Raw genomic sequence first — 12,193 nt, 5'->3', positions numbered from 1 at the left:
ATGCAGAACTTGAGAGACTATTGAATGCTGAGAATGAACTGAGGGTTAGGGGGGAGGGGAGAGGGGGGAAGACAGGTGGTGGTGATGGTGGAGGGCACTTGAGGGGAAGAGCACTGGGTGTTGTATGGAAAACAATTTGACAATAAAATATTATGGAAAAAAAAAAAGAATACAACCACTCCTATTTCTTTACATATTTTGTATGACCGTTTTGCACTACAATGGCAGAATTGAATAGTTGCAGTAGAACGTGTATGGCCTGCAAAGATGAAAATATTTGCTATCTGGCCCTGTGCAGAAGTTTGCCTACCCTTGGTCTAGAGCAATAATACTCATCCTGTGGATTCCCCACCAGCATTACTGAAGCAAATTTGGCTTCCTGGGGTCTCTTTCTTCTTCTTTCATTTAATGAATCATTTGCTACTTTGGCACCTAAGAACAGTGAGGGAAAGAGTTGTTCAGATAGGAGAATGTAATGCTAACAGCATTGTAGTTTATAATGTTTAGAAAAGTGTATACAAAGTACAGGGCAAAAATAACATTTTAAATATCACTTCATGAGGATGAAATCAGCTAAATCTGGAAGTTAGAAAATTCTACACAACCAATTTCCAGTTTTTTCAATAAGTAGTCATGGAGAAAAGAAAGCAGAGTAAGGCTTCTGTGGAGATTAAAAGAGACTTAAAGGATGTTTCAACCTAATGCAAGTGTGGATCTTGTAATTTGAACAACCCTGTGGAGCTATAACTGGACATAATGGGAAAATGTGAACACTGACAGGGTCTCAGTGTCATGGAGGAATTATTTTTACTTTGTAAATATAATAACAGTATTGTGACTATTTGTTTAAAAATATCTTTGATGTCTTGAGTTTTCTTTTCCTTCTCCCAAACTTCTGCAGAAAAAAAATAGTAGGGAGTATAGAAGAAATAATATTCCCAAAAGGTTGATAACTATTGAACCAGAGTGATGAATATATGAGACTCATGCCTTTCTCTCAAATTTTTGCATCTGTTTGAAATTTTTATAGTGTTTTTCTAAATTTAAGTTTAACTCATATTTCAGTTTATATCCTGGTTTAGTCAGCCATTTGTACATCTGTAAAATGGACATTGTAAGTCAGACTGTTTGTGACATTGTAAGGATTATGAGAATTAAGTGAGATAGTAAAGTTTAGCACAGTGCCTAACATAGAGGAAGTGATCAATGCCTGATAGCTATTATGTTGTATCTGCTATCAAATTACAAAAATATAACCCCAGATGAGCCTAGACCACCGATCATGTAATTAACTTAGGAGAACAATGGACCTAAAATCCATATTGTTGCTACAAAGGAATAAGGAGCCAAAATAGAGAATGTTCTCACAATACATGCATATAGCCATGGCAGTCTGGAAACAGTCATAGCACCTATAAGATGCATGTAGGAAAGACCTGTGATATTGAGGACCATGACTTTAACTTCATATTGTCCTAACAATATGTTTATTCCTCAATGGTAATTAAAAGAACGGTTTTCTGTGAGATTGCTAACAAATGCCTGCTGAACACACTTTGTCCCACGTGTATGGGAAGTCCTATGACTTTGTACAGTACTGACTGATTTGCTTCTTTGAGTTACTATTGTTTCTCCTTGATAGCTTGTACTCACATGAACCCAGAGACGGTGCTAAGTAACATGATATTCCTTTAACTGAGTCTTGGCTGACTCAGTCAGCCACTTAGTCAATCACTCATTAGCCAGTATGTAGCACACAAATTTGTAGGAAAACACATTTACTGAACGGTATAGGATTTTAGCGAAAAACAAACAAACGAACAAAAACAAAAAAGACCCCATCTCGCCCATCAGTCATTTCAGCTAAGTGGGGTAAACTGGACCCACCTTTAGAGTGTATTCTGTAAAATTCACCCCTTTTGGGGGAGGGTCTCCTGAGTAAAATTACTGTCAGAGAGAAATGTCGGGAAGCATTCTGTTCACAGCAAATGTTAAAAAAGATAAATTAAAAAAGTGAGGGCATGTTGAGGGGAAGTTGAGGAAGCAATGTTTTGGTTGAACTGAAGATACCAAAATTGTCCTATTTTTCTACAGAACGACATCACGCCTTTACATGTTGCGTCAAAAAGAGGAAATGCCAATATGGTCAAACTCTTGCTAGATCGAGGAGCTAAAATCGATGCCAAAACAAGGGTGAGTGCAATTTGTGTGCATGCTTATACTTATAGTCAGGAATAGGAATTCTTCCCCTGATACCTTCATGCTGGTTCAACACTGGCTTCACTTTTAGTTCATTTGTTATGGCCTCTAAGAAAATGATGCTAAATGTATTTGTCCCAAAATGGGATGCTGATCCATATTTATAAATCTGTAACACATGTTTAAGTGGTGTATGGCTCTATTTATAAAAACTAAGGCCTAAGGTCTAGAGTTTTAGTAGACTTTGCATTTTTAAGAATTTAATCACGACCTGACCCTATTGGCTGGGCTGTTTGGTCAGTTTGATACTAAAACTGACAGTTATTCTATTAAAAACAAATTGGTCTACTTTTGCACACTGCTGGTGCAAATGCAAAGTGGTGTAGGTACTCTGGAAAATGGTAGGGAGGCTCTTTAAAATATGAAAACTACTCTACCATATGGCAATTCTGATACTGAAAACAGTATCTTGAAGCAATATTTGCCCACTCCTGTTCATGACAGCATTGTTCGCAGTAGTCAAGAGATGGGAGCAACACAAACGTCCATTGACAGATGAATGGATGAAGAAATGTAGTGTGTGTGTGTGTGTGTGTGTGTGTGTGTGTGTGTGCGCGCGCACACACACACACACACACACACACATAGTGGAATATTATTCACCCTAAAACAGGAAGGAAATCCTGTCATTCTGTAACATAAATGAATCTTAAAGACCTTATCCTGAGTGAAAGAGACCAGTTACAAAAGTATACTACTACATGATTCCACTGATATGGTGTTTCTAGAGTAGTCAGAATCAAGAAGCAGAAGCATAATGGTGTGCACCTGGGACTTTGGGGGCAGAGAAATGGAGAGTGCTGTTTCATAGGTATAGAGGTTCAATTTTGCAAGATGAAAAATCTAGAGATGTTACACACAACAATGTGAATACAATTAATACTACTGAAATATATACTTAAAAAATGATTGAAAGAGTAAATTTTATGTGTTTTTTTTACCAGAATTTATAAATTAAAAAAAATACAAAGCTGTCTGGCTAGGTGTTTGGCATGTTGCTTATTCAGTGTGATGCTTGTGGTTAGGGGTAAGAACTGAGACTCAGAAGCAAGTTTGAATCCCAGATGCTGACCTTAGCCAGTTGACTTAGGTAGGCTATTTAACCTTTTGCATATAATTTCTCCTTATGAAAATAAAGAAAATTAATGGCCACCTTGAAGGTTATTGCAATGATCAAGCTAATGTTTGTAAACTTTGTTGGCATAAAGTGGGCCAGAAATAGGTCACAGCCATTGCTTATATAACTCAGAAGTCAAGTTCGCATTAAACTTCTAGTGAAGAAATTGTTTTGTTCAACATTTCGTGTGTTTGTTCCAAGCTGTGAGCAAGAGTGAGGCTAATGGAAAGGTGGTCTCACTATACGCAGCCCCCGCTCTGAGGGTTAGGGGTGGTTTTCCCTATCTTGTCTTTATAGCCCCCACAATCCTGTGCTTCCTCCTTAAAGAATCCTGATCTCCGTGTTTCCAAAACTGGCCTGGTAACCTGCATTTGATTCCTGTGCATCCTTGATTTGCTACTTCATTTATTGTTCACTGCGCATATTCCCTCAAGTAACAAATGATTATTGAGTGGGCCTACTATGGGGCGGACACAGCGAGGTGATAGAGCAAGACTGCGAGGCACCGTCCTTCCCCTCCCAAAGCTGGTGGACAGGCAGCTCCCTGTGCTCTGATCTGAAGACATCCCCGATGCAGGCAGTTGGCAGGAGGCCCAGTCTTCCTTTCCCTAAGAACTACTGAACCTGAAAATCTTATGTACTTGAAGAGAAACAGGCTTTCTAAAGAGGAGGAGTGAAGAAAGATGAAGGTTGACCCCTAGAGGACTGTTTGACTGGGGAAGTAAATTGAATAGAGCTCTTACTGATTTGACTTTGCATTCTTTAATAAGAAACCATTACCAGTATGCTAGACCTGTTGCTTTAAATGGCAGGAGTCTACACTAACATAGGCTATTTAAAGAGGTTGTAAGGAATAAAACAGAATCAGTCCTCTGCCATTCAATTATCATGTGGAGCTAAAGGATCATTTGTGAACAGGGAAGATTTTTATGAAGAAAAATGAGGAATCCTAGAACCAAGCAGGAAAGAGGAGCTTGAAGAGATATATCTGGTAACCCAGTTGGGGTTTTAGTGAGTACATGGATTAGAAATTACCTTATTTCTCCCTCTCTTGAAATAATTATCAATCACTGGCAAAATTCCTTTTCCATTACTTTACCTCATTTATCCAAAAATTACCTGCTGTATTTGATACAATAAAAGGAGAAAGAGGCATATAAGGAACTCAGATCCCATGTTTATAAGGCAGATGTGGCACCAGGGTAAAAACATAAAACTCTTCTGGACAAAAGTATCAGAGATTGGGGGCACCAGGGTGGCTCAGTCAGTTAAGTGTCCAACTCTTGGCTCAGGTCAAAAACTCTTGGTTCCTGAGATTAAGCCCCATGTTGGACTCTACACTGAAAGCAAGGAGCCTGCTTGGGATTCTCCCCCTCTCTCTCTGCCTCTTTCTTGCTCTCTCTCAAAATATATAAATAAACATTTTAAAAACTATCAGAGATACAGAATAATGTGGTATGTAACTTTGCATACTATGCAAATTCAGGAAGCAACTTGATTTCTCTAACACTCTGCCTCCCTGTTGTGAAAGACTCTCTTATTTTCAAAAAGATGCAGACTCCTTTTTACCATCCATTCAGTTATAACTGGGATTTGCTTTTCTCCTGTGTTCTGTGAATGGTGCGTGGCTGTGAAGAAGACAGAAACAGAGAAAAAAGAAGCCTGTCCTGCTTCCATTGCTCTCCTGCAAGGAGTGGGGGTAGGGGGGATGGCAGCTGGGCACAGACTGAATTCCTGGCAGACAATATTGAAGAAAGCATAGTACATACCCCAAATATGTAAACTATTTTGTTTTCTTCTCATCAAAGCCTCTCTTCTCTCTGGCTGAAATAACTGAGTAGTCACTGGGTGTGTGGGTGAAAGAAAGGGAGCCAGCTAAAATGTCAGAAAGCCCTGGGGCCAAGCCTAAAAGCAGAAAACAAAATTGTCCATAAATGCAAGTTTTAACTACTCAATCCAGTAGCTCTTAAGAGAATAAATACTATTATCTACCCATCCACCTCCAACCAGTTACTTAGGACTGTTGTGGCTACCTTGCTACATCAGCAGTCTGTTTAGAGACAGGAGACATCCCAGGGGCCTGCACTCCAAGGGACCTTGTTGGCTTCACCTGTTCCCTGCATGTGCTGCTGACCTAATATAGTGCTCCATTTAAAAGCAGACTCTTCGAGCCCTTTTATTCAAGCAAGTAAACTTGATTTATGGTCAGAGTAGTTTAGGTAGGACCTGACAAGATCTTACCAGCCAGAAAAGCAAGACATGAGAGATCAGTGACCTGATCTCTAGTGTTCAGTGTGACTTGCAAGTAAAATCCTGACCTTAGGCAAGTTCACCCTTCTGGGTCTTCGTTTCTGTTCCAGCATGGATGGAGAATTGTTCCAGGTGATTTTAAAGCTCTCCCATTTGGAAGGACACTGTATATTATAACTTCACTGTAAAATTCAAGATGGTTCTATAAGTCAGGTTGACGTTACCAAGATGGTAAAGCGGGAGAGCTCAGCCTCCAACCTCCGACAAAGGTCAACAACAGTGAGGAAGCAACCACAAAGAAAAGCAATTCAGGGGAGCTCAAGTGTCCTCTTAAGAATCTTCAGCACCTCAGTGTGGAAAAAAAACAACACTCTGAGAATAATTACAAAAGAAGGGAAGAAAGACCAGCTTCATTTTGCCTGTGTCGGCCAGTCTCCCAGGCTGGCACTGCTCACTGCCAATAGGGAACTCCTCAGCTTGAGAGTTTCCCTCACCAGGAAAGGGAGAGTGAAGTGACTGGCTGGCTTCCCTAGCTTTCAGGACACTGCATGAAGGACGCTCTTCAGTTTTACCCCACCCAGATCACAAACTGGTGTCGCCGCTCTGGAAAATAGTGTGGGGTTTCCTTAAAAAGCTAAAAATAGAACTACCCTATGACCCAGCAACTGCACTACTAGATATTTACCAAAGGATACAAAAATAGGGATTCAAAGGTGCACATGCACCCCAATGTTTATAACAGCATTATCAACAATAGCTAGGGGAACCTGGGTGGCTTTGACTGTTGAACATCTGACTCTTGATTTTGGTTCAGGTCATGATCTCACAATCTGACATGGAGAAGCCTGCTTGAGATTCTGTCTCTCCTTCTCTCTATGCCCTTCCCTAACTCTTGCACATGCTCGCTCGCTCTCTCTCAAAATAAATAAACTAAAAAAGAACCAATAATTGCCAAACTATGGAGAGAGCTCAAATGCCCATCGACAGATGAATGGATAAAGAAGATATTTATATGTGATATAAGTTATATGTTATAATGGAATATTACTCAGCCATCAAAAAGAATGAAATCTTGCCATTTGTAATGATGTGGATGGAGCTAAAGTGTATTATGTTCAGCAAAACAAATCAGCCAAAGAAAGACATATGCCATATGATTTCACTCACATGTCGAATTTAAGAAACAAAACAGAAGAACAAGGCGAAGAGAAAGAGGGAAGCAAACCATAAGAGAACAAACTGAGGGCTGCTGAGGGGGTGTTGGGTGAGGGGTGGGATAAATGGTCAAGGGACATTAAGGAAGACACTTGTTGTGATGGCCTGGGGTATTATATGTAAGTGATGAATCACTAAATTCTAGCCCCGACACCAATACTACTCTATTAGGTTAACTAACTTGAATTTAAATAAAATCTTGGAAAGAAAAGAAAGTTTTAGCCCACCCAGAGACTGGCAAAGCTGAGATGAATAGAGATAGAAAGGAACAGAGAAGAAGAGTAGATGCTGCCAGTATTAGCCATGCAACAGGAATAACTGGTTCCCAGCCACCTGCTTTGCCAAAGACCTCAGCAGCTTTCTTGCTACTGAAGTAACTAATGGCCAGAAGAGCCACTGTGGGCCCCCTGCAGACTTGATTGGGTTTTGCCCCTACAGATATTCATATTCATAGACTCCAGCCTCCTGAGTCCCTCCCTACTCCCTACCCATACCTCCACCCCCACCTACCTCCACCCCTGCTGCTAGACCCAAGGGTCCACACCAGTAGCCAGCCCAGGCCTCTGTGTCTGCACAAGTTAAAAAAGAAAACAGCCTAGACCCTGTGCTGTTCCCACCACCATGTGCACGCTTGGGGCTAGCCCCTCCAGCTATGTATTTGCACACCACTGGCATGGACCTCTACTGCCACCTGTGGCAGATCCTGTGGCACGGAAGGGCAGACCCACAAGCCAGGGCCTTCATAGCAGTTTATGGGTCTGAATCTGGCTCTATCACCAGTCACTCTTCTTCACTCCATGGCACCTGTCAGGTAACCTTCTAGCTGTGTATGCCCCAACCAGACTGTCCTTACTGGCCTCCAAGGCTCTGCACACACCCCTGAGGAGACTCTGCAGCCACAGGAGTACACACTAAGAGCAGAGCCCCCACAGCCATTTGAAGGCCAGATCAAGCCCTGTCTACTGTCACTGGCCTGCGCCACTGGGCTTAACCTGCAGCTGGTCCTTCAAGCTGTGTTCCTGCATGCCCCTTGCCTGACTCTCAACAGCAGCCTCCATTCAGTGTGCCCACGGTGAAGTCCCACAGCCACGGCATTACACACAGACAGCCGGAGCCCCCACAGCTGTCTGCACACCTGTAGTTGGCCCAGGCCCTTGCAACTGGCCCTGACCCCCACCACTCTATGTCTGAGACCAGCTCCCACCACTATGTAGGGGGCCACCCTAAAGCTGTGTGCACACCATCAGCTCCAGCCACCCTGCCTGCCCATGTCATCAGCCACTGGCCCTGGAGATACTGCTGAGAACTCTGACAACCCCCCACACTGCTCACCAAGCGCGGCACAGTTGTCAATGCCGTGGACCTGAGTGGCCGAGCAGCTGAGACATCATGTACCTCTGAGCCACCACACCCCTACATTTGGTGTTCTGCTCCACTAGACCTGGGGTTACAGCACACTCCAGCGCCCCTGTGCACAGGTGAAGGTCTTTCCATACTGAAATCAACCCATAAAGTGTGAAGAAGTGAGTGGTCCTTTCAGTGTCCAGACTTTAAATCTGCAGGGCTATCAGGATCTTGAAGAATCAGGAACACCACCCAGGGAACTTCCAGTAACTGACCTCAAAGAAACAGAGATACAGGTGATCTCAAAACATCACACCAGGGCACCTGGGTGATTCAGTCAGTAAAGCCTGACAGAGGACTCAAAATGATGTAAAGATGCTCAGAGAACCGCAGGAAAACATAGAAAAACAATTCAGCAAATTAGGAGTAAAATACAAGAACAAAATGAAAAATTCAGCAAAGAGAAAATATAAAAAGAGAACCAAGCAAAAATTTGGAGCTAAATAAGACAGTGATGGAACTGAAGAACTCAATAGACAGTTTCAACAGCAGACCAGGCCAAATAGAAGCAAGAACCCTTGAAATTATCTAGTCACTCAGATACTGAGAACAAACTGAGGGTTGATCGGGGTGGGGGAGAGGGGAAAGTGGGTGACGGGCATGGAGGAGGGCACTTGTTGGGATGAGCACTGGGTGTTATATGAAAACCAACTTGACAATAAACTATAAAAATAAACAAACAAACAAATAAATAAATAAAATGGAAAAAAAAGAAAAATTATCTAGTCAGAGGGAGCAAAAGAGAAAATAATGAAAAATTCAAGAAGAAACCCTCCAGGACTAAAGGGGCATCGTTAAGTGAAAAACAATCCATCCATCCTTGACTTCCAGAAAGAGAAGAGAAACTTACTAAGAACTTATAAGTGACACCACCCCAAATCTGAAGAGTTGGGGTCAGTAAGGGAAAAAGAAATTAGACAAAGAAGCAGGTGTCCCTAGAGAATAGAAATTGAAGTTTTTTTTTAAGAAAAATATTAAGTAAAAAGCACCCACTGGCTTAAGAAAATCACCAGTTCTATTGATTAATTGATGCTTTAATACAGGTTTTAAACTGTATTTTCAATATGTGGAATATTATTCAGCCATAAACATAAAATGAAATCCTGCCACTCACAACAACATGAATAGACCTTGAAGCCATTATCCAAGGTGAAATAAGTCAGAGAAAGACAAATACCACATGTCATAACTCATATGTAGAATCTAAAAACACCACACCTGGGGTTCCTGGGTGGCTTAGTCGGTTAAGCATCCAACTTTGGCTCAGGTCATGATCTTGTGCTTCACGAGTTCAAGCCCTGCACTGGGTTCTCTGTTGTCAAGTGTGAAACCTGCTTAAGATCCTCTGTCCCCCTCTCTCTCTGGCTCTTCTCCACTTGAGTATACATGCTTTCTGTCTCAAAAACAAATAAACATTTAAAAACTAATAAATAAAATACAATAACAAAACATCACACTCAGAAACAGAAACGTGGTTGCCAGAGGCTAAGATAGAAGAAATGGGGAGATTTGGTCAGAGGGTACAGACTATCAGTGATAAGATGAGTAAGTTCAGGTATCCTAAGTTTACTTGGTGGGGGCACCAGGGTGTCTAAGTTGGTTAAGCATCTGACTTAGGCTCAGGTCATGATCTCAGTTTGTGATTTCGAGCCCCGCCTCAGGGTCTATGCTGACAGCTCTGAGCTTGGAGCCTGCTTCAGATTCTGTGTCTCCCTCTCTCTGCCCCTCCCCTGCTCACACACAATCTCTCTCACTCTCAAGTATAAATAAACATTAAAAAAATTTAAAAAACATAAAGTTTACTGGGTGGCTATAGCTAACAATTCTATAGTGTATATTCAAAAGTTGCTATGAAAGTAAACCTTTTATATTTTGACCATGACTGCAAAATTCATGTGAGGTGAAGAATGTGTTAACCTTATTGTGGTAAGCATTTCACAGTATGCATATCAGACCATCACATGGTATAACCTAAATTTCTACAAGGTTCCATGTCAATTTTATCTCAGTAAAGTTAGGACTCAGGGGACAAGAGGCAGGAGCCTCTTGAATGTTTCTGAAAAGTGCTTAGCTAGGATCTGATGAACCACAAAGCCTGTGATCCTTTTTCTATTTAGTTCATCTCAAGAAAGGTAGTCCGATCTTCCCAGCCCTGTGATGCTATCTACTGTCAACTGGCTTGTTTTGTATTCTCCTGCAGAACAGACAAAAGTATATAGAATTATCCCTGGGATAATGGTGGCAAATGTGCTAAGATATAAACATCATGGCAGATTCTTCAGTCTGGTCTACATACAGATCCTACTTTTAAAATAAGTTTTGAAATTTGCTCACTTTTTTCCAACAAGATTTTAATGGCTTTATTTATAGACTAAAATGTTTTGCTAAGAATGGTTATTTGTGGTAGCCTGATGGGTTTTGGGGTTGGTTTTTTTTTCCATTTAACTCTCGATTTCTGCAAAGTAAACATGTATACTTCTTGAAGGAAAATATTTTGCAAAGGATCATCTCTTATCATTTTCCTTTTCCTTGGCATCAACTCACAGCTAAATCAAAAGCTCAATATGGACCCTAATCAGAACCATTTTAAGACTTTGTGGCATCTTCTGATTTCTCTTTTCACGGACCCTTCTCTACCTAATGATAAAGGCGGCTGTGCTAGTATTTAGTGCCTCAGAGAAGATGGAGGAGCTCCAGGTGGAGTCAGTAATACGAATACTCTGATTCCCAGAATGTGGTTCTAATCATGCCTCTCCCAGCTTCCAGTTTTCCTAGCAAGGTGCCACTACCCATGTCGTCTCATTGCCACCGAGTACATCCAAGCCGCACCTTGCCACTCAGAGGCACACGTTCATCGTGGTGTCTGCAGCACTTAGCATGCATTCTGGCACATACCGGATGATTAATACATATTTACTGAATATATAGAAATGAAAGCTACACACCTGAAGGTTAAATCTGCCAAAAGGTCTTAACCTTCTTGACTTTATACTGATCCTGTGGTAATGTAATTTTGCTCCCTGAAGCTAATGGCTTCCAATTGATTCATAAAAATGAAGGGATATTTGTGTGCAAGAGATAAAGCATTTTCAGAACACTTCCAAACTGTCAGTTGTTAAATTCTTATTATTCTGGGAAGGATCAGGGGACACTTGGATGCCCTATAATTGTAGCCTGTCCTTTTCCAGAAATGCAACTGGTTATTTTTCAGGTTAAGTACAAAGAAAGAAATATTGGTATTGACTTTTGATTTCTATTATATTTCCAGAAGTGTATTGCCCTGACTAAAAACAAATCCTTAAAGAAAATATAAAATATTTTATAGTCATAAGATAGTCTCTATCAAATGGAAAATTATAATACAATACTTCCTCCTTAGAATTCTAACATGGACATGTTGACAAGAGCACTTGAAATAAAGCAAAATGCTCTGGGATTCTACATTAATCAAGACTAATTTGAAGATATTTATGTCATTCATAAATAGATTTATTTTAAACATTTACATAACAAATATTAAAAGTTAAGTGGAAGTATTTATTTGGATTCTAAGAAGAGCCAGGGCACCTTCTGCTAAATTTTGCTGTCAACCTTAAACTACTCTAAAAAAATTAAGCCAATATAAAAGAAAAAAAAGACAATACAAGTAATCATGCCACGTCCTTAGCATTCAAACATGAAAATCTCTTTCAGGTAAAGAATGGTTTTGAGAGTTGCAAGAGTTCTGAGACCATGACAAGAGCATCTTCTTTCTTTCTTTCTTTCTTTCTTACTCCCTCTCTCCCTCCCTCTCTCTCTATCCTAGTGATTTTACAACATGTTGGAGACCTTGTTTCCCTTACCAAGTTAGAGATCTAAAAGTGTACATATTGGGTGCTACTAATCCTGGTTCTCCTGAAGAATCTGCAAAGCAGACTCAGGACAGCAGTTTTGTTAGTTAACTGCTAT

At 40.8% G+C, this 12,193-nt stretch overlaps 1 protein-coding gene and 1 long non-coding RNA gene across 2 annotated transcripts in view; one reads left to right on the top strand and one right to left on the bottom strand.

Moving 5' to 3' along the window:
- The window catches only part of ANK3 (ankyrin 3), a 329,784-nt gene that overhangs the window by 140,218 nt on the left and 177,373 nt on the right, over nt 1-12,193 (top strand). The window contains exon 9 of the mRNA XM_029931727.1: nt 2,095-2,193. Coding sequence (XP_029787587.1) covers nt 2,095-2,193 — 99 coding nt within the window. The remainder of the gene's footprint in view (nt 1-2,094; nt 2,194-12,193) is intronic.
- Nucleotides 1-12,193, bottom strand: part of LOC115285439 — a 119,166-nt gene that overhangs the window by 34,030 nt on the left and 72,943 nt on the right. The window lies entirely within an intron of this gene.

The sequence above is a fragment of the Suricata suricatta genome, chromosome 2, assembly GCF_006229205.1.
Source record: "Suricata suricatta isolate VVHF042 chromosome 2, meerkat_22Aug2017_6uvM2_HiC, whole genome shotgun sequence".
In the NCBI taxonomy this organism is placed as follows: Eukaryota; Metazoa; Chordata; class Mammalia; order Carnivora; family Herpestidae; genus Suricata; species Suricata suricatta.
The sequence above is the reverse complement of the archived record's forward strand: the minus strand, read 5'-3'. Positions and strand labels throughout refer to the sequence as shown.